The sequence below is a fragment of the Chroicocephalus ridibundus genome, chromosome 1 (assembly GCF_963924245.1).
Source record: "Chroicocephalus ridibundus chromosome 1, bChrRid1.1, whole genome shotgun sequence".
NCBI lineage: Eukaryota > Metazoa > Chordata > Aves > Charadriiformes > Laridae > Chroicocephalus > Chroicocephalus ridibundus.
In genome coordinates this window covers 118,869,295-118,894,024 of record NC_086284.1, presented here as the reverse complement: position 1 = coordinate 118,894,024, position 24,730 = coordinate 118,869,295, and the positions used below count along the sequence as shown (strand labels likewise).

The 24,730-nt window shown below is 38.7% G+C and overlaps 1 protein-coding gene across 2 annotated transcripts; it reads left to right on the top strand.

The window, feature by feature from the left end:
- Positions 1 to 2,517: 2,517 nt before the first annotated feature.
- Positions 2,518 to 21,329, top strand: ARL6 (ADP ribosylation factor like GTPase 6). 2 transcript variants are annotated; one of them, XM_063348764.1, is made up of 8 exons: positions 2,518 to 2,600; positions 4,755 to 4,905; positions 7,366 to 7,427; positions 9,140 to 9,208; positions 10,949 to 11,043; positions 14,917 to 15,046; positions 17,005 to 17,060; positions 19,620 to 21,329. In XM_063348764.1, the coding sequence occupies exons 2-8, from the start codon at positions 4,783 to 4,785 to the stop codon at positions 19,643 to 19,645; spliced, it is 561 nt and encodes a 186-aa protein (XP_063204834.1). In that variant the 5' UTR covers positions 2,518 to 2,600; positions 4,755 to 4,782; the 3' UTR covers positions 19,646 to 21,329. The 2 variants fall into 2 exon arrangements, with proteins under 2 accessions (XP_063204834.1, XP_063204825.1); XM_063348755.1 differs by having other exon boundaries at positions 7,366 to 7,430.
- Positions 21,330 to 24,730: the final 3,401 nt, after the last annotated feature.

The window sequence follows — 24,730 nt, the reverse complement described above, 5'->3', positions numbered from 1 at the left end:
AAGATATTTATTAGCAAATAAAAGTTACAGTACTGGTGGTTATTTTTGAGTTAATGGTGTTTGTTTTGCCTTAAGTTACTAATATAATGATACACAGTGAAGCCTGTCATACATGATCATGCAAAACCCCAGCTGCTTAACACAGGGCGGTGTACTAATAAAGATGGACCGGCAATATGTTCTAACACTTGAGATGCTTCAAGGTGGTGGTGTTTTTTTTCAGCAAGATAATGCTTAATTATAGTGGCCTCTTCTGTGCTTACCACTGAGCATTTATGCTCTGATAAATGCCTTGTCAAAATGCACATACAGTTAACAACATCAGGAAAAAACCTATACACATTAAAAGATCCAAACAACAGCACTCTCTCCTTCTTGAGAGACAACGGGAATCTGAATTTTAAACAGATTTAAATGTGCTATTAAGATTCTGCAGTCCTGTTTGCCCTCCTTATGGCGGTTCACTAAACCCTGCAACTCCTTTCGTGCAAGTCCTTTTCTCGTGTTTTTCAAACCTCTCGCAAATGCAGTTTTAAAACTGATCATATTACGTAAATAATGCCAGGGCAATACACAGTGATTCACAAAGAAGTGAACGCCACGTACTGTGATCAGACCCTACCTCAAAAAGTTTAAAATTATAATTAGCCTTTCATTTTGTAACATCATCTGCATGCAATACGAAACTGAATAGAAGCTTGTGTAGACTAATAGGAAATGGATGTCAGATGTCCACAGTCCCTTATATCCTGCATACGTTACATGGGAACAGCTTTCTCACGAAGGACTGTCAGCTTGTCTATAATGAAGAATGAATATTTAATTTTAGATCTTGTTGCAGAAATGCCTTTGCCATTATTTGTTCTTTGTTGAGTTTACAGCTAGTTCTTAGATAGGATCGATTTCAGTATAAAAAGTAAGAGATGACACCTTCCTCTAACACATATTTACCCCTCAACCTGATTAGCATTTAGAAAGTGCTTCAACACAGAATTTCACTGTGAGATTTACGCTACTTGATTTGCCTTTAACAGCTCATAATGCCACTCTGAGGGAATCTCATCTTTTAGTCAGAACCTTTCTGGGTATAGGGAAATCATGAAATCGTGATTGCAATTTACCTCAAACCTTTAATAATAATAAAAGCAACAATGAGAATTAGAAAAGCCAAACAACAGACAAAATGTTTGTTGTTAATGTTTAATCTTTAAAGTTTAATGTGAGGCGCATTATAACTGGGAGCTTCTGACTTGTGATTTTTAGCAAAAAGAACTGTCCACATCGCTATCAAACGATTATTTCTACTGCTCTCGCTCCTCTCCAGGGCACAGAAGGTGAGACAGTGGACTGAAAGCAGTGTTCAGTACAGGTGTAACTAGATGAGGGTTTTTCATAACGAGGGGTGTAGCTCTGTGAAGGAAAATTGCTTCTTCAAGCCAAGGAGCACTACAGACCTCCTTTTGGAAAGCAGAGGAAGAACCGCGCGCTCCACCCCTCAGTCATTGCTTACGTTCGGTTTAAAAGTGAAGGGCAAACCCAAAACTATGCTTAAGATCTGGGATTACAGAAATACCAGATTGTAGTGAGGGGAGCGTAAGGGACTGAGGTCGGCTTGCGCCGCCAGTCTGTGAGGGATGCGTGCGGGACAGCACGCTGAGCTCTTCCCTGCCTCAGTTTCTGCTTGAGCACCTTGGGTCTCATTGGGGTCTGCAGCGTAGGGTGTCAGGCTGAACACAGCTGAACACGGCTATACGAACCATCTTCCACATCCTGTGGATACCTCCACAGGGATGAGGGAGTGAGGAAAACTCGTGTTCCTGTTCCGGTTAAACTCCTGTTTGGGGCTCATTTCAAGTGATTTAAGTAATTTCAAGTTTGTGCAGCAGACTTAGAACCCATCCGCCCGGATTATGCTATATGGCAAAAAATCACCAAAGTGTATTTCTATACACTGCGTCTAGTCTAGAACAAGCTGTCTTCTTCCCAAACCCCAGCTGCTGTAATTACCTAAACGCCAGCAGGGTTTAAGACTTTCCCCGAACATCGTACACCCCTAAACTGCCTGCTTCGGAACGGGAGCTGCTGTGAACCCCTTTGGTGTTGCTTCTTATTAGGCTTTTCTTCCTGCAGAGGATTCCTCGAACGCCGTGCTCCTGTTGCAGCCGTGCCAGAAAGGCAGAGGAGCAGCGGTGGGGAAAAACTTACACAGGCTTTGGACACCGAGGATGACAGGGATGTGGTTCATTCCTGTGATCGGCATCCGATGCCCGCCCTGCCACGGTGCTACCCGCCAGGCGCCCGGGCGCAGCTGACAGGGCAACACGCAAAGCTGCCCCGGAGACAATGAGGTTCCCGAGCTGAGGCCCGCCTGCCCCGGGAGCACCCCCGGCCACAGGCCAGGCCAGGCCACCGCCATTCCCACTGCCCCCTCAGACTCACCGGCGGCCATTGGGCCGCCACGGCGGGGGGGAGGCGGGGGGCGGCCCCGGCTGAGGCACCGCCCCAATCACCGGAAGGGGCGGGCGGGGGCGGGGCGGCGGTTTCCCTGGCAACGGCGCAGGCGGCAGCGGCCGGGCCCGGCCGACATCTCGGGGGCCGAGGTGGGTGCTGCGGTTGGGAGCAGCGGGTGCTAGCCGGTCCCGGACTCCGGTGGGGGATTCTGGCCCCGTCGGCATGGGGTTCTTCGTCCCGCCCTGAGCGAGGGGGACTCGCACCCGCCGCCGGTTGTCGCGCCCCGCCCGGGGCGGCTCAGGGCAGGAGGGCCGGCTGCGGGGGGAGCTGCTGAGGGGGGGCTCGGCGGCGGGAAGGGAAACCCCGTCCTCCTGGCAGCGGCGAGCTGCCCAGCTGCGACCCCAGGCGCTGGTGGGGCTGTGCTGGGCCCTGGCTCCTCGCCCGCTCACCTCGAGTCGGGGGGTCCTGCAAAACCCAAAGGAAACTGCGGCTGGAGTTGTAAATTACACTAATCTGAAAGGGCCTCCTGTGGGCGGCTTGGGCAGCCTTGGTATCTCAGCGTTTACATTTGGGTAATCCACGTGAATTAGGTGGGCTTTTGGTGTCGTTCAGTTCGGAAGGGATGTCCGCGGGCCATCTGCTCTGCTCTGATCGCCTTCTCAAAAACTCACACCCGCGGCGTGTAGAGCACTCTGTGGGTCGTCGCTGTCGGCTCAGTGTGCTGATGATTTGGAGTAGCGGGTTGCGACGTCTTGCTTAAGCAGCCACCAGAGAGAGGTGGCTGTCCCTCTCGGGGGAGCATCCGCAGAGCTGTGGGGCTCACCTGGCTCTGCTCCCTGACAGCAAGCCACTGCTGCCCGAAATGCTGCTTTACGTGGCTGGTTTATCCTCCGAAGTTTTGCAGTCTGGTTAGTCACAAGTGGCAAGTCACAAAAGTTAATCAATCACTGCTGCCTCAGACAGGCTTACAGTTTGTGATAAAGGTTTATGGAGTTTGGTAACAAGCTCCAGGACCAAACTCTGTAAGAGTTAACCTGCAGCCTCTTTCTCAGGGATTGCTGGAAGCACAGCATGTTTGTGTGTTTTCTTACTTTTGATGCCCATCAAGTGTTCGTCACAAACCTAAAACTGGAGAGCAGCAATCAGCCTTTTTATTATCAGACTCGGGGCTTTGTATGTATAGAAACAAAGCTGATATTCCTATTCTTTCGGGTTGAAATAGGCGGGACATTGATTTGCCAACGTGAAAAGAGTTACACCAATTGCTAGAGCTGTTGTTATATCCTTCTTGTGTATATTCAGCCATTTAGACCGTTTCACTATTAATGTGGTGGTACTTCAACTTTCTGGGGTAATAAAGATCGCAGTCCAAGTTGTCCAGTGCTGTGTGGTTTTTCTTTATTAAGAGAAAAAATGTCCTTCACCACTCCACAAAATTATTCTGGCATTAATTACTTTATTACTGAACGCATCACAAATATTTCAGCTGTCTGATTGCTGAAATTATTCTTAGTGGAATTCATTCAAGACAGACAAGGGTTATCCTCTTCCTTCAGCTAGGTGCCCCAGGGCAATGCATGATGTAAGCTCCTTTGAATGTGCTGCTGCCAGGTAACTTCAATCAATGTCTGGGCAGACTAGAAGTTTGGCATCTGAGGTCTGGGTGAATGTTGTGGTGTCTGGCTTGATGTCTGTTGGATCTATTGTAATCGGTTTCTATTTGTAGTGAACAAGTTCCTAATTTATACATGTTAATATCAGCAAAGCCTGTTACAATTAGAGTTTCAATTGAATTGACAGAGGATACTTTATTTACTTCAGGGTTTAGTAAATTACATAGCAGGTGCTGAAGAAAGGAAATATTGTTTTGCTTTGTTATCTAAATTATGGTGACTGATTGGACTACTGATATTTTAAGTGAAATGTAATGGTCTTCCTTTTTTTTTTTTTTTTTCAGTTTGGTGGAAGGTAAGGAGGCATTGCAGCTGTGCTTCTATTTGGACTGCTGAGAATGATGGCAATATTGCTACCCAGTGAATCAAGGACATTGCGATATATAGACAGGGCTATAAACGGCCAATCTACTTTTGTATCAAGGCTTCTTCGCTATAATCAGCTTATACTCCATTTGCTTAGTATACCAAGCAAACCTGCTGTGACAGTATTTGTGTAGTGTCTTATTCACACTGTCCTTTTAAAAGTTTAAGGACTGCTTAGCCACATGCCCACCTACTGTGCTAGCGCTGCTGTACACGTAACTGCTTTGCAACCGCTATTTTCTTCCCTGGTTTTCTGAACAACAGGTGATCCCTGTGTATTTGAGCCAGAATTATGGGATTGTTTGACAAGCTAGCGGGATGGCTTGGCCTGAAGAAAAAGGAGGTTCACGTTTTGTGCCTTGGCTTGGACAACAGCGGCAAAACAACGATCATAAATAAACTTAAACCTTCAAATGTAAGTAGCCTACTTAGTTCACTGTTGCTGTTTTGACTGCAGAGTTGATGTTTGTTTAAACTCTTTTTGCATGCCGTTATACTAAATGTGACCATGAAAAAGATGTGAAAAACTTTTTGATTGAGTACAGTGGAACAAATATATTTTAAGAGTTTTGAACTAAATAAAACTAAATCTAAGCATCTACATGCATATTATGAGAACATTTCCCAAAAGAATACTGTTAATGATGTGGCTTGTTTTTTCTAAGATCACTCAATAAGGAAGGGTTTATGATGGCTGAAATCAGAACCTGAAACAGTTTTCTTAACTAATTTAAATAATTGCTACAGGATTGCAATTACGAGTGATGTGTCAAACATTGGGGATTAATACAGTTGTACAACAACTTGTACTTGTCTACATTTTATCATGTTTATTTCAATCTCTTCCTGAGAAATAAGTATATAATAAAATAGGAAATAATGAGAACATGTACACTTAATGGTGATGTCAGCACTTCTAAAGCAGAATGGGTTTCAAAATAAGTAGCATTTATACAGGCTTATACACTTATCCAGTGAAAACTGTTCTTCAGGCTACTAAGAGTGGCTAGTATTCTAAGCAAAACTTAAAGTAGGATTACCTTGTTTCTAGGTATGTTTATGGAATAGAAATAGATGAATTTTGATAGGCAGGTTCAAAGCCAGAGGTTTGTGCATCTTGGTTATACGCATCTGGGAAATCATGATTTCTGCTGTTTACCTCAGGACACAGTTTTTGGTTTTTAACTTTCATTGAACTTTTCCTGAAGGGTACCACTGGACACTGTTTAAAAAATGTAACGTGGTAGTCTGATAGTCTTCCTAGCATTCCTAGCAATATAAACATCTTACTATCTGCTGACAGTCATTTGGGGGAAATGCTACAATTTGTACCTGGAAAATTATATATTTATGTAACTTTTGAGACCTTCATTGTAGCAGGGTTTTTATGTTGTCCCTTAAGCAGTAAAGGATTCCTAACTAAAGTTGAACAACATCTTCAAGATTTATCACAATAAGAGGTATTAGAGAAGGTCCCAAGGGAATTACACAAATCGAATTTGCTTGCTTTACTGTAAATTGTGTAATGAGAATTTACTTCTGAATGTTTTCATTTAATGTGATGCTTTAGGAGGGTAGCTTTGCATACAACTTGTGTAAGTCCTATACTTGCAAGATATGGCAAATTCTCTAATGTGCAACAAATACTATTAGATCAAACTTGATGAATTTTATTTTTTTTTTTTTTTTAGTAAGTTCAACGGACAGATGATTTTGAGCTCTGGATCAACCCAGTCTTCTGCTGGGTTGAACTGCTACTTTGGCCTACAAGCAATATATTAGTTGTCTGGCAAATACAAGTGTTTATCTGTTTGCAGTTGTTTCTTCTGGGCCTGATAAATGCATTTTAAATAAATGTTAAAGAAATAACTCTTCTTCTCTGCACAAGTTTTCCCTTGTTGATAGGAACTGTTGACTAAACTGTTTCTTATGGTGGAATGCCATTTCCATAATGAAGCTGCAGGTGAACAAGCTAAGCGTGCTTCAGTTGTATGCAAGGAGTCAACTGCTTATACATAGTGTTTTTCATAAGGGGCTCTAGAAAGTCTGTAAAAGGGTAGCATGTCACCTTCTCAGACAGCTCTGTAGTCTAAGGAACGTGACCTTTCTCCCTGCTCAATATCGGTGCTTCTTAAAGGAGCTATTCTGTTGTACCAACTTAGCTGGTAGGTTCCTTGGCTACCTCAGCAGTAAATCTGGTTATCAGACAGATCTATTAATAATACTTTATGTTTTGGCCATTCCTCTACGGTAAATGGTGATTTCTTCCAATGGTCTGGTAGGTTGAATAGAAATATGGTTAGGCCGTTGCATAATGTCTGCTGTGTAATTCCCAATGTCGAGCAGACTCCTCCAGCCTGTTGACAGAAGTTGGGAATATGGCCAATCTAGTATCTTGATAGAAGTACACCCGCTTTTATCTTAAGAGGCTTGGGGTATTGTGCTGATTTGTTTGGGTTGACGTTGGGATTTCCAAAGTGCACAAATACTGTGAACTTTGACATCGGTCATAATTTTCAAGCTGTTATCTTCCATGTTAACCTATCTCCTATTTATTTCATAGGTAATATCCACACATACGTGTACACATAGACTAATGTAAGGGGTGACATCTCACTCTTAAGGCTAAAATGTCTTCAGTTTCAATGCTCTTGTCCAATAGTGTTCATTGTATTTCCTAGAAAATACAAAACCTTGATTTTGAATTACTGTACTTTTCTGGAAACTTTTTTAATATAAAGTATCTGGATTTGTAGAAAGTTTTTTGTATTGCACAGTTTGGGGAAAAATAGTTCTGTAATGTATTAATGTTTCAAATATATTTATTTACATTTTCTAAGTCGGTTTTAAAACTTGTACTTTCTTCCCTTTAAAGGCTCAAAGTCAGGATATCGTTCCAACAATAGGATTCAGTATAGAGAAATTCAAGACATCGAGGTAGTAGTTTCTTTCATTTTCTCCATTTAGCATTAGTAATTAATATACAATAGTTGGACTTACCTCTTTCAGTGGGATGTAACTGAGTACAATGTGTGGTGTTATGACATGACATCCGGTTCGCTGAAATGTTGTAGTACCCAGGAGTCCTAATCATGATCCAAGATTGACAGTGCTGGAATATATTGTATATTTTGTGCTGCTATAAAACTATGTGTATATGTAAAAAAAAAAAAAAAAAGTGTATAAGCATCTGATTTCTGTCAAGAATTTCAGAATAGGGCATTGTTACAGACTTGAGGAGACACAGCTGCTTAGATGGTAACCTATATTCCATTAAGCACTCTCACTGGAGGGACTCTGCAGAGATTGCAGTCTAATCTCATTAAATGAAAAATGGTGGCTACAGCATTAGCAACATAAAGATGGCAGAGGCAAAGGTGAGGAAAGGAGGAAGATATCAGTGGTTAAACAAAGGCTAAGATTTAGAGAAGGAATGTCATGAGACAAAGATATTTCAAGCAGGTAACACATATTATTTTATTATTCTGCAACATTCACAGTGTATTTTTTAATGGGTGCAGTCAGTCTTCAAGCAGCATGCCCCACTGGACAAGAGATCTGTAAGACAGTTGTTTATTCCTTGAGCTGATGTGTGGGATTGATATGTTTCATTTTTATAGGAGGCTCAACAACTGTATTCTGTCACAGTAAAGTACATAAGACAGGTTTGGGGGTCGGCTGTGTGAAAACGTAGATCAATTTATATTGGTTTCCTTTATTCTGATCCTGTAGTAAGAGAGATGACCTGCAAATACACCATGTAGAATGATTTTAAAAAAACAAAAAACCAAAACAAACCCACAACACACCCCCACCCCAAAACCTCATTAATCCGATATTACAATCAAAATATTGTTTTGGGGTTGCTAATAACTTCATGATATGATGATGTCTGGATATAGAGTGGAAAGGATGTTTGGAGAGCTTCCTTTTTTTAAACCGCCTCATTTTGGTGTCACCTCCACTCAGAGAGCTATTTGGGACTACCCAAAACAGGAAAGTCTAACACTGAATTCAGTGTTGCCTCTGTAGACTTTTCAGGAGTGGATCAGAATTTTTTGTAATGTTCTTTAAGTTGACTTGCCCTATTTAGCGTTCGTGTGAAATCTCAAAGTTGCAAAGAGTACCCTTTGTAACTTGGTCGCCTGAAATAACCTATTACCAGAATGTGATTTATTTATTTTTTTCCTGAAGGTAGAATTTTTTTTTTTAAAAAAGGTTTTTATTTTGCATACAGAAGCCTCTGGATGCTATTGGTGCCTGCACAGGGACAGAATTTAAGATGGGCTATGGATTTTAAGTCATGGCTCATCTGAATTTCATTTACTCAGCATTATAAACAATATTTGATACTAACGTGATAAAAACAGCAGCTGAATGGGAGCTTATTTTGTATTTGGTGTAACTTTTTATAATTGGTTTTGTTCTTTTATTCAGAGAATAAACAAACGTGAAATGTCACCATTATAAGATCACAAAACTGGGTAGGGTAGTTTGATGGCAGATAGAGTAACCAGAGTTCCTTTGGGAATCTTCCAATGTTGATTAGGATTCAAGTTGATCTGGATTTTTTTGTGTTAGAATAGCAAAGAAAACAGTTTGAGTTTTGTTCTTTGATTCTGTTCCTCATATACTTCTTTTCTTTGCAGTTTGTCTTTCACAGTGTTTGATATGTCAGGTCAGGGGAGATACAGAAACCTTTGGGAACATTACTACAAGTAAGCCTATCATTTATTTTAAAGCATTGCTGTTCATGTTAGCTGTTGTGTATGCTATTTAAACAGAAGTATGATAATATCTAGTGGTTAGAAATGATTCAGAGAAGACTTACACCTGGTGTTTGACAGAAAAACTTGTTGTGTGGGTAGATATTCATTCTTCAAGAGTGTTAGATGTATGTCTCCCAAAACTTTTGGATTTCAATAACTGATGTCCTTAGGTTGCTCTCAAAATGCTAGCCAAGTGCTTCATAAGCAAATAATTTTTTCTGACTGCTGTATTTAATGCAGTAACTCATCCTTTGTGTCACATAAACTGCTTTTTTCATCTCAACAGTTAGGGAGTTTGTTGGGCAATGCTCACAGTGAACTGTGCACTTGTATCCACCTCTGTTCCTGATCCAGTGCAGTAGTAAAATATTTAATATTAACTTCTGAGAATAATGTAAAAATAATAATGTGCTGTTCAGCTAATAAAGTTAAGCAAGATTTAATTTTGCAAGAATTACAAAATGGCAATCAAATCTGATCAAGTATCTGTGTCTAAGTAGTTATTTGGAGTACTTGAAGCTTGCCCTTTTCTTCTATTTGGCTTGAAACTATCTTCTAGGATGTCCTCAAAGTACACTTGTCTTAAATATATGTAAACTCATGTTCCTATTACTGTTACTTGTTTCTGAAGTTATTTTTTGGTAGTAAATACATGCTAGGACTCTGATTACTCCAGAAAAATAGTGTGCTATAAAAACTACTTAGGCATTCTCAGCTAACATGGAAAAAGAGTTATTTTCTGTTAAAGTTCTTCTGTGCTCCAGAAAAGAATGAACCTTCTCATACAATCTTAGGCTGGTCAAGTTATTTGTGTTTTTCAGTAGGTCTAGGACTGTTTCTTATCAAAATACAAAGGTAGATGATGCTGGGGCGTGAAGTATCCATAATGGTGTCTCAGAGAAATATAAAACAAAGGAGAAGTGAATATTACATTAAAATGTAAATTAAAAAATACTTTTTGTGTGTGTTTATAACTATTCATCTGAATTGGTCAGACTTTATTTTGCTTTCAAATAAGTTTCAATAAATGGAACGTCAAGTCACAAAATATCCGTAATATTCTGAAATAATGAATTGAATAGCATGTATATCTGTTGTGACTGTAGTCATATTGCCAGCAAAATGCCTTGATGACTTGAAATAGTTGAAAGTTTTACCTGTTATTCAAAACAAAACAAAAATCCTATTTATGCAGATTTTTCTAAAAGTTAAATTAATCTGCGTGTGCCTAGTTGTTAAACAGCTGTGGACACAGTTTTTTCTGAAAAGGTGATTGACCTTTCTCTAAATAAACATGTTTTAGTGTAGGAAATAAAGAATTTCTACAAAAACTTGTCTTGAGATTTTCTTCGTTTGTCTAATCATGCTGTCAGAGTAGCAGTTGGTTACATTTTCAGAGTTCATTTTTCAGACTCAGTAATGAAATGAAGCTTTTCTGAAGAGTCTGTGTAGACTGAATGTTGTGTAAGCCTCACAGTTAACAGTCTCATGTCGCAAAAAAATTATGCAGGTTACCAAAAGGTTGAATTTCAGGACTAGATTCAAATGTTAATGGTAAATAACAACAAAAATGAGGGGGGTGGGGGGAAATGAGGTCTGTTTGCTTTTTTTTGGTGTTTCTTCTGAAGCCTTTTCTTACAGTTTAAGAGAACCTGTAATTTGCCTCTTTGCTCTTTTCATGTTATGCAGAGAAGGCCAAGCCATTATTTTTGTCATTGATAGCAGTGACAAATTAAGAATGGTTGTGGCCAAAGAAGAACTTGACACCCTTCTGAATCATCCAGGTGAGGAGGCTGTTTTCTCCTTCTGTCTCCATATTTGTTACATTGTCTTAAGAAAAGCCCTTATCTGACACATTCTGCATTCTGAGTACTTTGCAAATATTTTAGATATTCGTGAGTACGATAATAGTACAACAATAGTAGAACAATAATAGTCTTCAACAAGTTTGGGGGATTTTTTTAATACCTATTCACATTTACAAACTGATCATACTTCAGTTGGCTACACTGAGTTGAACTGGTCTTTTACTAGGCAATATAGATCAAAAGTTGCATTATTTTGAGGAAGACTTAGACTTTGACCCTTTGGAAGCTGGAGACCCTGTATGTCATGACAAACACATACAAAACAGTATCTCCCTGTCTGGATTTTTCCATGAAGACAGCTAATTCCTTTAATGTACCTTTAAATTATTTCTTTTCATCTTCATTATCTTCTTTTTTTTTTTTTAATTATGCTTTAGCCAGAAATAAGGATGGATAATTATACCAGTCAGTTTCAATTGCCTATAAAAGGATACACGGAATGGAAGAGAATATGAGAGGATTCATGATTGGGGGGCTGGTTTCAGGGGTTTTGTTTGTTTAGTTTGGGTTTTTTTATGCAAAACTATGCTTTTTTTAATTAAGTTCTGAGATCGGTCAATTATTCGCTGCTTTGCCTTTCCGTATAGCCAGCATTACTGTAATGTTTTTGTAAGCAATATGCAATTTTGACTTTCAGCACTTTACGTAGTTGCTCTGACTCAACAGATTATAAAGCTACATGCAGGAAATTTAAAAGTGAAATAATCCTCTAATTTCTTATTTATTAAGCTGATAGAGCCTTAACTTGTGGGGTGTCCATGCTGAAAGTAAAAAAGGAGAAGCTGGCTTGCATTTCTAACCAAGAAAGGTAGTACGTGGGAGGGGCAAATATGTTACTGTTATTTTATTTTCAATGAAGACTGCATATAATACCTTAGTTCATGAACAAAGATGCTGCAGCTGAGTGTGTGGGAGCTGACTGGGCCCCTTAACTTCATGTTATGGGCCACTTCAAATGCCGACACTGAAAAGACAGCCTTGCAAGGGTCTCAAAGGGGAAGATGAGGTGAACCAAAGGCTGCAGGTGGATTACACAGAGACCAGGGAGCTTTGCACTAAAGCAGGTATTAACCACAGTGATAAAAGGCAGTTCTGTTTATAAAGTGGAAAACACACAGGACCAAGGGTGAGAGGTAAAGACTGTGGTAGTAAGCTACTGGTTTATTACAACGCGAAAGAGTGAAAATGTTAAGACTGAGGAGGTGCAATCTTAGGTGGAGCTTTTCATTTAGGGATTAATAGATTATTAATGCTGATCTAGCAGGTCAGCGCTTTTCAGTTGTTGATGTGTTTGTGTCTTCTGTTTCTGAAAGACCCTGGCTATGGACACTTAGTACATTCCCTAGAACCTGGAAAGGGCAGTTTTGTATTTCTGCCTTGGAGCGGCTCAGTTCAAATGCAGCAACAGTGTTCCTGTTTTACATTTCTTATTTGGATAGGTCACATCTAAGAGAACCAAAGAGAATAAAAAGTTCTCATAGTAGTAAAGTTTGATAAAAGTAGCTGTTAACTGAATTAATCTATAATCGTTTTACTATATGAATATTTTTATTTGTATTGCTGTTCTGCTTTTCTTCCTGCGTACCCTACTTTCTCCCCATCTGTGCTTCTGCCTCTGTGAACCTCCTGGAGTGATTTAAATTTACATGTTTACTTAAAGTTTAAATATATGCAGGCTAACAACCTTGAATCAATTCCCGTCTTTGAAAATTTTAGCAATCCTTCAGTAAAAGAGTTCCCTCTCTTTTTGCCAGACTTTGCCTGAGGTTGTCAGGTGAAAGGGAATGTGTATACCGATGCATTAACAGGGTTAGAAGTTGTACTAGCTGGGACTGCTTTGTGAATCAGAGCTATATGTTATTTTTACTTACATAAGTGGACAATGCACTCTACGAATAACAGCTTGTTTAATGATTACTGTTATAGTTTTATTTTTTTAATCACACTTCATTTTTCAGCATTTTGCAAGATGGTAGTCTGTAGATCACTTGTTTTAGATATTGACTCTTGGGTCACTTGACCTCCAGCACATGCTTCTAAAATAAACTGAAATTCCTGAAAATTTGAAGTTCTTTGTATAAAATTACGCATCACACATATCTAGTGTCTGGGATTTTTTAAAAATATGTTAACTCATCACTACTTGCAACTAGAAAATGTTAGCTTTCTATTAACTGTAAAAAGTGTGTGGGGTAAATACTGCATAGTAAGAAACAATGTCATGAGGTAGGAAATAATGTAAATTTCTGCAACCACCACTTTATTTAGCAAACATCTTTAACTGTATGTGTATGAGTCTATGTGGGTAGGTTATGCCCCTTTTTAATTGCTTTAAAGAAACACTGAAAATCCCTTTATTAACTTGGCTATTTGCATATGTGATGTCAGCTAATTTCTGTGTCTTAATTTTATCCATAACTTGAAACCTGCAGGTACCAGGGTTCTTTTATTTATACTATAGATTAATGTAGAAGTTTCAGTCAGGAGACACAAAAGCTGTTCAACTATGGAATCAGAGATTTAATGATGCTCTGTGATTGTGTTTTGAGGCCTTTGATTTGTGTTAGATGATAACAGACGAAAAATGGCTCCAGATAGGGTAAATAGTTGTGAAAATTGTCGGTGTTTTGGTCAGTACTCATGATCTCTGAGTATGGGTAGATAGTGTTATCTCCACTGATTTTGTGGAAAGGTTCAGTAGGCAATTTGAAAATAACATATTTAGGAAGGTTCAAACCACTTCAGCATTTACAGTATGTTGGGGTTTTTGTTTTGTCGTCCCCCATGTCCTGTCCCGCCCCCCCGCCCCCAGCAGGGGCATCTAGCGTATGTTTGAAGTTTTTAAATAAATCCTTAGCTTGCTTCCTATGTGAAATAACCTTTTCTTTTTACTGTTATAAAAAGAGCCTGTATAGCAATTTTCATCAGGGAGGTGGGGTGGGGTGTTTAAGTTCTTTTCCCATCAAGAATTAATTGATAGACTCAAATCTAGATTTTGTCTAATCCTGTAATTCATCCTTTGTTTAAATAATGTGAAAAAATCTTACGCTTGGTCTTGGTGCTGGCAATTTTTTGGCAGTTTTACATCTGTCAGGCTGAAGAGAGTATACTTTTTTTCCTTCCAATGACTCTCTAGTCTTCTGCAGTAATCGGCGAGGCTTATGCTTTTGAATGCGTAAATATGCCAGAAATTGCCAGTGTACTTGGTTTGGTCTGTAGTTCTCACTGCTAGCTGAGAAGAGCTTCTGGAAAAGAAGTCCCTGTTCAAGTGAAGGTAGGGTAAGGGTTGTGCGGACATGTGCATTTTTTTTCCTGTTTTCTAAATTCTATGAAGTCGTGGATTTTCTCCAGGATGCTAAAGGATAATTCAGACTACCCTTATGCAACTATTATTGTGAGATTATGAACGAACACAGATCGTTTTTCTGTCTATTTTACACATCCAGTTCTCACTTAGCAGAGACGTGCAGCATCTGTAGGCAGGTGTCTGATCTCCTTCAGAGAATCAGCTTCACCAGCAATTTATACCTACAGCTTTAAATGTATGTATAAAGTAGGGGGAGAGGGGGTGGAAGATCCCAAAGCCTGCCAGGAAGTTTGTGAGCTTTCTTGAAGCATGCATCAGAGGCCATGTGACCCAACAGTGTGCATCTTGATAGAATGCAGTCTTCAGAGAATTGCAGTTACAGGTGAGCAAAATATCTTCCTGAATTGTTTGTAGCTTATCACTTGTAGAGATTAATAAGTCTTGTGTAATGTCACGATAGTTCTATTTCTGCTCATGCCTAGATATTAAGCACCGTCGACTGCCTATTCTCTTCTTTGCTAACAAAATGGACCTCAGGGATGCAATATCATCTGTGAAAGTATCTCAGTTACTGTCACTAGAAAACATCAAAGACAAGCCCTGGCATATCTGGTAAATTTCCCTTTTTCTACCCTTTTATTGGTATTACTTTGTACATCAATATTTTAGCGCTCCCATGCCACTCTGCGTTATATAACATAAATCAACCAGATAAAATGCTGTGCTGCCACGTGTGGAAACAGTAGTAATATTACAATACTTGCTATGAAACTTGTTTTAAAGGCACAATGCATTCATGTAGACTGTGTCTTGACAACTTTCACAATAGAACTGTTACCCAAATAATGAAATGGAGGACTTCCAGTGAAATCAGAAAACAGTGTTCTTATCAGAATAGCTGCTATTATTTTTTTGCTGGGAAAATGAGTACAGTTGTTATCAGAGTGCTGCTGCTAGTTTGTCTTGCAGGTTTCAGAATATCGAGAATAAAACCTTGAGAGTTCGTTTTATCCTCTCTGCAGATGCTTTAGTAAACTACTGTTGAAAGGCCATTTAGTAAACTGTTCTGTGAATTCAGAGGCATACCATACTCTTTGTACCATGTAACGTTTGAGGGGTTTTTTTAGTTGTAGGACCTAGTGTCTTTTCTTTCTGAAGAACGTAAGCTTTCATATAAACAGACGAATTTTGTGCCAGTGTTCACAAGGGAAAAAAAAACCTCTTCTTTTATCAGATGTTCTATAGAAGTTAGATTTTTGTCTTATTAAAGTCCTCAGATACTATAAATAAAAGTGAAACGGGCAGCTAAATGCTGCTGAAAACTACAGTTTTCATTTTAGGCCCTTTAATATTAAACTTGATTACCCGGGCATTGTTTTGGGGTCACTGCTTTTTGTCTCAGAAATTACACTGACGAATTCACAAGCTCTTTGAAAGATAATGTTATAGCTAACCACAGTTATAACAGTTCACTTTCACTGCTGTGCTTGTTTTCATAAGCTGCAGAATGAGAGGCCTTTAAATAGTTATACCCCTGTGATTCAAAGGGTAGACTTAACACTTTTTCAGTGTAGCTTAATATTAATATATATCAACAGACACTCCTCGGGTTACTGTTACAATGAAGTGTGTATGCATTATACTTTCTTCCTCCAATACTCCAACATCCTCACTGTGTATAGGAACTGAGTGGGAGGAGGAAAGATGCTGCTTCGTTGCTGCTGTTGTAGGTAGTAAACATCTTTTATAGCACAGTCTGAGGAGGGAGTTATCTAAGTGGAGGTGCTGCAGAACAATGTGGCTGCCTTGTGTGGGTGCTCCTCCAGAACCCCTCATGTTCTAGGAACGATTCCTCTGCCTTGAAACTGGAATTAAAATAGATCACATCTTGAAATGGTGCTTTCATATTGGGAAGGTGCTCTAGAATATACCGTTTATAAATGACATATAAAAAAGACATTGAGGTGCTGGAGTGTGTCCAGAGAAGGGCAGTGAAGCTGGTGAGGGGTCTGTAGAATAAGTCTTATGAGGAGCGGCTGAGGGAACTGTGATTGTTTAGCCTGGAGAAAAGGAGGCTGAGGGGGAGACCTTATCACTCTCTACAGCTACCTGAAAGGAGATTGTAGCGAGGTGGGGGTTGGTCTGTTGTGCCAAGTAACAAGTAATAGGACAAGAAGAAACAGCATCAAGTTGTGCCAAGGGAGATTTACGATGGATGTTAGGAAAAATTTCTTCACCAAAAAGGTTATCAAATATTGGAACAGGCTGCCCAGGGAAGTGGTTGAATCACCATCCTTTGAGGTATTTAAAAGACACGTAGACATAGCGCTTAGAGATATGGTTTAGTGATGGTTTTTGTCAGAGTTAGGTTGATGGTTGGACTCGATGATCTGAAAGGTCCCTTCCAACCTAGGAGATTCTATGATTTGAGAAGCAGCCCTCTCCATATGAAGAAAACTTAAGTAAACTGTACTAGATGCTACTTTGCAATTCTGTAAATTACAAGTATAGTGATGACTCCACTAAAACTGGTATTTTTACAATTGTTCGTAATTTGGTTTGTTTTTCAGTGCCAGTGATGCTCTTAAAGGAGAAGGATTACAAGAGGGTGTGGATTGGCTCCAAGGTATATCATATGTAATTCTCTTTCTATTTTCAGTCTGTTAAATTTTTTAATTTTATAAGGTTTTTTCTTTATTATTTCCTTTGTTTTCTTTCTGTCCGCTTCTGCTGTCAGACCAAATTACACAGTGAGTACTGATGCTCTATCTTATATTTGCCTTTCATTTACCTCCTTAACGTACACAAAAGATGTCAGTTTCTCCGACAAAATCGTGTCCAGTGAAATATTAATGCCTACTCTTGCAAACAGTGTGACACTTTCTTGTAACCAATACTAATACCAGGTGCTCCCGTACTTCAATTTATTATTGTGGTAGTTCTGGTTTTTCTTTAATTTATTCTTAAGTGTCCTGTCCCAGTTTTATGTAACTTAATGTTATGTATCAAGAAAAAGTAAATAAGCAGGCTAGAAAAAAAAGCCAAGTCCACAGACAAATACACTAGTTTTTATTATTCAAGTTCAGCTCTTTAATCTAGAGCCAAAATAAGAACAGCTTGCATTATAACGATCACAGCATATGCAGACACTCATAACTACATAGAAAATACCAGATCCAGATTAGGCAATGTATTACATACGCATTTGTAATTACAAACTTGGTACGGATGCTGTAGATCCTTCTGTTGTATGTTGGTAAGTATCTGGTCTCTTTTGTCCTCCCGTGTATTGGCTAAATGTGTAGAGTTTTTGGTAGACTTATTCCAATTTTAGCTCCCTAATTTGCCTTGCTTACATTGTGAGTGTATTAGGTAGCATAGCATAAACTGAATCTGCAAGACAGTGTCTCTGTACCAGCGTGTCTGTGCTCTAGCAGCCGCCAGATGTCAGCAACGCCCTAAAGTCGGTGCGACTAAACTCATTTCCTTCAAATTGCAGCTAAATAATATCCAGCATTGTCTCTGATTTAACATATCTCCACTTATCTATGGCTACCAGATTGTCTTTTCTACTTAGAATCCTTACTGCTAATTAGAAAGAGATGGTTTATTTTACTGTGTTATTATAGAATACAAAAAAATTTGGTCGTGTTTTCAGAGGAAGGGATACTAGGCAAAAATTGGTCTTTACAAAGAGATTTACTACCCTACAGAAGAAAAGTCATGCATCCTCCACTATCCTATAATAGCGGCAGATTCCAAATCGCATACTTCTTCCTAGTTTCAGGCATAGTTCTGATTTTTGTAATATTTTCCTGTGATTTTCTGCTTATCTTTGAGGAACCTTCTAAGTTTTGATCCAAATTTTGAGTTGATGTTTTTGCACATAGCTTCAAGCTACTTAAAAGGATCTCAAATCCTTGTCTGAATATTTTCTGACAACATATTTAAATTGTATATATAGATTTTTAAGCATGGTAAGCAGGTGCTTCTGCTGTCACTCACTCACATAGCTCTTCATAGCTATTCATTTCTTACGGATTGTTAAACTTCTTAATTTTCTGAGCTGAAATTCTTCATCGATTGGCTTTATCTAAAAGAATTTCCTTTAACTCCCTGTCTTGGTGTCCTCAGAAGCTTAAGAGGGGTTGGGTTTTAACTGTATTGTTGCCTAAGCATGTGCAGTTTAGCATTTATACTGTTAATGGATGAAGACTTTGATATTGCAAGAAAAATTTTTACTATGATTCTCCTGCTCGTTCCTAGAGCACTTGGAGGGAAAAATTTGGAACAACTCTTAAGTTATAGTGATCTCTAAAGCACAGCCTGTGGGTGCCATAAAATTCAGTGGAGGAAATGGCACCTGGTTAATGAATGCACAGTTCTCCTTGTCAACAGCCATTCTTTCCTTAGTTACCTTTACCGGACTGCTTAAAGGTAGTTCACAGATTTGGCGAGGCAAGGGCAGGAGGTTTTGCCTTTTTTCCCTAGCGAAGGCTGGGTTTGTCCATTTCCCCATTTTGTAATGGGTTACTATTGCAACCAACATTTCTTCAGTAGAGTAAAACTAACCTGTCTCACAACAGCCTGAATCCAGGTCACGTTCCCTATTAGTGGGGGAAATTGTGCTGATTTCCACATTTTGCAATGGGCATGCAGTAGACTTATGCTAACTAAGGCAATGTTTGAAGTGAATTTAGAAGCGGCAATCAGGCAGCAGTATGGAGAATTGCGGGTACTGACAGCAAAGAAATTTTCACACGAGTTATTCAAAAACAAACTTTAAATCCTGTGCTGTTGGGGAGTTAGTTCATGTGTAGTTATGTGGAAGCTGAAATGTGTGCAAGGAATTGAAATACGTACTTCATAACTTCCAGGACTTAGTCTCATCAAAGTTACCTTATAAGCCCAAAAAAGATAAAAATTGAATTATGTGGAAGAGCCTTCCTGTTTAATTACCAATATTCAGAGGAAACAACATGGCTGTGGAGGAATTTCAGAAGTGAATGAGAGAGCAAGTTGAAAACAACTCTAGCTGCATTGTCCCCCATTCTTGTAACTACACCAAATATCTATTGGTGTTGTTCTGTAACCTGGACATACTGGGTTATGTTTTCAAAAAGCAAAATACAGCAGGAATTCATCTTACTTGTGTTAAGACTAGCTGTTTTGTTTTTATTAACAGATCAGATCCAAGCAATGAAGACATGAGAGATAAATAAAAGATGTATGGCGTTCTTGTACAGACTTTGTCAGTAGGTGTGCAAGTTCCTTGGAAAGGAAGAAGGATTTAAAGAAAATGAACAGTTCAGCTAAAATATACAGTGTTGATTTGTTTCCTTTTAGTATCTCTTCCAGGAAAACTGAATGCAGACAACATAGCACCTCAGGTATGCACATTGATGAATTAAACTGAATCTTAAGACTGGAGAGCATATTTAAAAAAAAAAAAAAAATTTGTGTTAACAATAAACATCTGCATTCATTTGGGTTTAGGTGATAATTAGCCATCAGGAAATGCTCCTCTTTTTTGAGGGGATGCCTTTTGACCAAATGGGTATATTTATTTTCTTAAGAAAGAATAATTAGCACTTCCTGAAATACAGCTGCATGAGATACCTACTGATTTCAGGTGCCCATTTTTAGGCATTTCTGCAATTTTTTTTATTGTGAAGTTTGATTTTGGGTTTTTAGTAACCATCTACAACAAGCTTCTAGAGGAATACTTTGATTTAAGATACAAGGATTCAAATATTCAGTGTATTTGTTACAGATGACTGCAGATGTTTTTAAGGAATAATGAAATGTTATGAATTGGTTTTGTGATATGCCATGGTTATATTTGCATTCCCATCAATAAAATGTCAAATATACAACATGCCATGGTTTGGGGTTTTAACTTAAATATGTTCATTGATGGTCTTTACATCTTAGAGATTTTTGTTTTTCTGTTAGTTTCATTTGGAATTTGTTTGTCCGTTTTCCAATGGAAATAGCACTGTGTACTGTAATAAAATGGTATCTTTTTTGCCAAGCTTTTTTTGATTTGCATCTATTTGTTACACTTTTTAATAAACTAGACTACTCTTCCAGATATTTAAAGATCATATGGTTGAAAGTTGAATTTTGGAAACGTAAGTTAAGGGACAGATCACTCACTAGTTTACTAGATCATTAATATGAAATGTGTCTTATACTTCTGTTGTGTATAAAAACTGTTTTAGTTTCAGGAATAATTTTTAATAGACTTTCTGACTTCAAAGATGTACCATAGGTAACAAATTAAGCCAGTGCTAAAAACTTTATTTGTGTCACGCATCTTATTCCCCTTTAATCCCTCCTCCCTTGTCCAAGACACAAGCAGACTGGCACTGGCAACACTGTAAGACTGTATTTAACTGAGTGATTAGCTGATTCCTGTGGGAGCTGTAATATGTAGGTCTTGCAAAAGCTTCCCCCCCACCACCTTATTAGCGTATAAACACACAAATGTTCTGTAAGCGTGCCTTCTAAGGCTCACTTAGAGGAATATTTGGAGCCAAGGGACCTGCCTGAAATAGTAGAACAGTTTCATGTACTTTCAGTTATTACTAAAGAGTTAAAACTAACTCCCCTGCTTTGCTAGAGGGAACTAAGTCTTATGTAAAAAAAAAATCTTTCTTACAGGACGCTACATTTCTGACAGCGCAGTTTGTCATGAAAGTATTTCTTTCATGTGTGCTTTCTGTGGCAGCTTTGTCCTTCTGTCAACTCTGACTCTAAATAGCTATACAAAATCAAATACAAAGGAGGAAAATATATAATTCTGAGATGTTTTTGAGTTGTGGGGCAGATAATTTTCTGAATTACTTTACATTGGATAATACAGTAACAAAAATAATACTTGTGGGAAACATCTTTTGTTGAGTCTAAGTATTTCATAATTATTTTGTTTCATGTATATTGCTTATTTAAATGAAATATTTAATTGTAAGTTGGCATTAATTTTGTTTCTACCAAAGAAAATTTAAGTTCTTACATAAAATATATCTGCATTTATGACTTTCTTGAATAATCTGGAGCTTGATGGGTTTCTGATTATTTTTGTTTGTTTATGTTGGACTAGACAAAGTACTATATTTATCTTATGGATTGCTTTTACTATAACGGGAAGCTGTTTGAACCTACCGCTTTGTTCTTCCACCCACAAATCTGAGGAAAGTACACTATTGTCTTTTACTTTTTGCTTTCTGATGTGCTTAGTAAGACCTTTTTGGAAACAGCAGTTAGTTATTTATGTTGATTATTATTCCCCTTCTCGGGTTTTTTTGTTTTTGCGTTTTTCTTAAGTAGCTGTTTCTGTTCCTCTCCTACCAGGACACTGGGCTGGATGGAGATCTGTTGGAAGGAGTGGGAATGGGGACAGTCCCATTAATAAAACATTTGATTTATTTTATTTTTTTTACCATTATTGCTTCAGCCATTACTTGTCTCTCACTTCTAGAACATTTGTGATTGTTCTATGAACATTAAACCTCTGGAGGGATGTCTGCGTGTTCACCCCTCCGCTCCCCCATGGTGCATAGGCACAGGTCCATAACATACACAGTTGCTACAGCCTTGAGCTGCTCTAATAACGTTGAGTTTGTTACAAGGCTCATATATTGCACAAAAGTCTCATGCATCTGTGCAAAAAGGCTTCTTTGGAGTTGTTTTCTAAGGGCCCGGTGGCTGTTGGTCTTCAATGTTGTTCTCCCATTACATTTAGGATGTTAAAATAGTTAGAGTAATGAGTTCTACCTGGACGCTCCAAGACAGTTTGCATGTATGAGTTCATTGCAGACAAGTTCCTTTGGACGTTTAAGTGACACTTGCAGAATATTCCTCTTTTTTTCTCCATGTTACTATAGTGAATGTGTTAAGTGGGAACTTAACAGGGTGACTCTGAGAGAGTTTGGTCTTGCCACCCCACACAATGTTAAGTGCTGTTGCGTCTGTGCACTAAGCACACTGCCCTCCTATGTTATTTATGAATTTCCTTAAAATACACCCAGTAATGTGTAAGACTAGCATTTTCAGCTGAAATACGAGGCAACCGTTCTCACGTACAAAGTACTCCCTTTTAGATCCCTTCTTTAGAAGTCAGGGCTATCAGGTAAATGTGTGAATCCTCCTTCTTTCTAGCCTTGCCTCTCTGGTACTCGGGACACGAGACCATGGGAACTTTATGTGTTTAACCTGTAGCTATTTGCAGATATGCTGACAGTCTGTGTGGCCTGAAGACTCCTGGGCAATTTTCTGTTAAGCAAGTGCATTTCTAAGTGTTAGAATGTAAATGTAATGGATCCTTCTTTTAATCTCAGCCCTCTAACTATAATATGCTTGGGGTTTTTTATTTACTAATAAGAAAGATAAGCTGCTGTGAAAGGCTAGACGTAACAGCTCAGCTGCACTGCTTAGTTGTCTACAGGAAAGCATTCTGATGTGGTAATATGTAGAACGGTAATGTTGCATTTCAGTGCTTCCTTAAAACAGCTGTGCAACCCTCTGTCTCAGAGAGCTCCTTGTCCCTTAGAAGCTCTAACTAGGAAATAACGTTTTGGCAGTAATAAGAAATAAAATTAAAGTTGATTCAAAATACTTGTCCTTAAAAGCAAACACTTCTTATGCCAAGAAATACAGTTTAATCTTAAAAGGTTTTTTAAAAGGTGGGTTTTTTGTTTGGGTTTTTTTTGGTTTTTTTTTTTTAAGTTTTACTTGTGTGGGAAATTACTCTCCTTATGATTAATTTGTCATCCATTTCTTTATTCTTTCTGGCCTGCCCTATTTCTGCTTCACAGAAATCCTTACAAATCTCGCTCCTAAACTTTCTGGTCTGCTCCTTTTAACTTTTGATGAGTACTCTGCTAGTGAAACTTTGAAGCTCCCTTCCCTGTTGTTTCTTTTGAGAAACAAAATAGGTAATGAGAGAAGGTCACAGAAGACTGGAATAAAAAAAGGGACTACTGAGAAAAGGCTTCAGCACTCCTCTTTGAAAGCAAACTTTCCTGACCTTTCTGAAAGGTTAACTTAATATGCCCTGATCTTTTTTTATTATTGCACAGCCCATACTTGACTGCTTAAATTGTAAAATGCACTGTGACTATGCAAAAGTAATATTATGTGTACTAGCTAATCAGAATTCAGGACTTACAGTGCTGTCTCATAACAAATGCCAAGTGTTTTTAGTAATATTCTGTAACCATACTTCAGTTCTGAAGCTCTGTAGCTCCTGTCACAGTAAGTTACATCATGAAAGCATCTGTGTTGGTGTGAACCAGTACTTTATAATTAATTTACCAGTGTTCAGTCAGTTGGATTGCTATTTAATTGGCTGAATACTTCTAGCCATATGAAGTTCTTGTTCTCAGAAGTACAGTGCGTATCTGTAAACATACTGTTCTCTTTCAGTGGATATCAGGATCTTGCCGTTCCAATCAGCCATGTTTACTTTTTCCACTTTTCTAATGATAGCAAGAAACCCATTCCCACTACCCTTTTTCAAAATCAATTCTTAAAATGAAAGCTAGGCTGCTAATGTCTCTTGTCTACTGTTAAATGATTCTATGTTTCACAATCATATTACTCGGGCAACAACTAACGAGAGTGTAAGCAATCTCCCTGTGATTCAGGGGGCACCTTTGAAGATCAGATTAACTTGCTTAGTAAACGAAGTGTAAATTTAGAAACTTCATGTTAGTCAGTCATTTCGAAAACAATTTTGTCTTTGGAGATCAGTAAGTAGGTTGTAGGCCTAGCAAGATAGTTATTGGACCAAATTTAGTTTGCTGAAGAGTTGCCTAACAGTTCTCAGTACAGGGAAGAAAAGAAAGGATGGAAGAAATCAAGGAAACTGGGATGCATGGAAGAAGTTTGTTTGGGCTGAAGTAGAGTCATGCTAATGCTAACAAATATTAAAGAAACCCAAGCCTCTTGAGACTCAATGAAGTAATCATGATAAACAGCTGAAGTGGATGCTTGGCAATGCAGGCTCCCTAGTGAGGGGAGCAGCCCCATCAAACTCCTTTTGTAGAGCAACATAGTTGGTGCTGAGGACTCGATGTCCCCAGTGTGTGTTTCTGAGTTTCCTTCAGCCTGGCTCCTTTCTGGCCCTCCAGACTGAGTGTCTCTTCCTTGCTGGAGTACATTGAGCGCACTCTGAGCTTTCCAGTGTAGTTTCATCCAAAAAGAATTCAATTTGTGTACTCCCAGCCTACTTTGCAATGTAAACAAAATTACTGTTAGTGAGGATGATCTTTAAAGTACACTCATGATCTG

Coding starts and splice junctions, on each gene's coding strand:
- ARL6 (XM_063348755.1), top strand. CDS start 4,783: ATGGGATTGTTTGACAAGCTAGCGGGATGGCTTGGCCTGAAGAAAAAG. Junction 15,047..17,004: donor GACAAGCCCTGGCATATCTG/GTAAATTTCCCT, acceptor TTTGTTTTTCAG/TGCCAGTGATGCTCTTAAAG. Junction 17,061..19,619: donor GGGTGTGGATTGGCTCCAAG/GTATATCATATG, acceptor TTTTATTAACAG/ATCAGATCCAAGCAATGAAG.